The sequence below is a fragment of the Penaeus monodon genome, chromosome 24, assembly GCF_015228065.2.
Source record: "Penaeus monodon isolate SGIC_2016 chromosome 24, NSTDA_Pmon_1, whole genome shotgun sequence".
Classification (NCBI taxonomy): Eukaryota; Metazoa; Arthropoda; class Malacostraca; order Decapoda; family Penaeidae; genus Penaeus; species Penaeus monodon.
In genome coordinates, this window is record NC_051409.1 from 36,636,445 (window position 1) to 36,637,214 (window position 770).

General features: G+C 36.8%; 1 protein-coding gene across 2 annotated transcripts in view; it reads right to left on the minus strand.

The window, feature by feature from the left end:
* Positions 1-93: 93 nt before the first annotated feature.
* LOC119588769 overlaps positions 94-770 on the minus strand; it is a 3,905-nt gene continuing 3,228 nt past the window's right edge. Inside the window, exon 6 of one of the 2 annotated variants that reach the window (XM_037937410.1) lies at positions 94-538. In XM_037937410.1, coding sequence (XP_037793338.1) covers positions 407-538 — 132 coding nt within the window. In that variant the 3' untranslated portion in view covers positions 94-406. The remainder of the gene's footprint in view (positions 539-770) is intronic. The other variant, XM_037937411.1, reaches the window with a different exon arrangement.

Here is a 770-nt window from a genome sequence, read left to right on the forward strand (position 1 = left end):
GCGCTTGCTGATCACCACGTGATCACGTGGTTTTAGTTCATACATTGATATTTAGTAATATTTTATTATGTACGTGTCATGGGAAGAAAAAAAATCGTTTCTGTCTTTTATTGAAGGCTGGTATTACATGACGTTCATCATGAAAAGAAGCGATAACTGTTCTTAAACAATTAAAATGTGTTCTACAGGCATAAGTTGTGGAATAATAATATAACTAACATATTCAACCATTATGAAAGTAGACAGTAAAAGTAAGAAGAATGCGCTATCGAGTGAAAAAAAAAAAATTAAACCAACACAGCCTAAATATCACTGTGCTTTCGCTAGATGTCACGAGAGTGAAACTTGAACAACTCACAAAAAAGGAATCCATACCCAACTAAAATACCGAAAGACAAGTGGCAATTTACAAACTGGCGTCAAACAGACTGAGGCCCACGCCTCCAGTCTTCAGGCCAAATGCAATGGTATGGTAGCTCTTCAACTCGTACATCCTCTCGGCCTCTTTGGCAAGACCTTCCTCAAGGAAGTGGCATATCTAGAAGAAAATGGTAATGTCTTTATGACTCCTGAGAATATGAAAAGTTCAGTTTTGGCAAAAGCGGAGCATGTAGGAATAGAGACGAATCACAAAGTACAGTATAGGTTGTAAAAATGACCAAGATTTTACTTCCAACCAATTTTCTTGCCTCCTTAATATTTAGTTTCGCTCATACCTAATTGCCAATTCATTATCGAATGGGATGAACTCTATGCTATATGTTCATTTG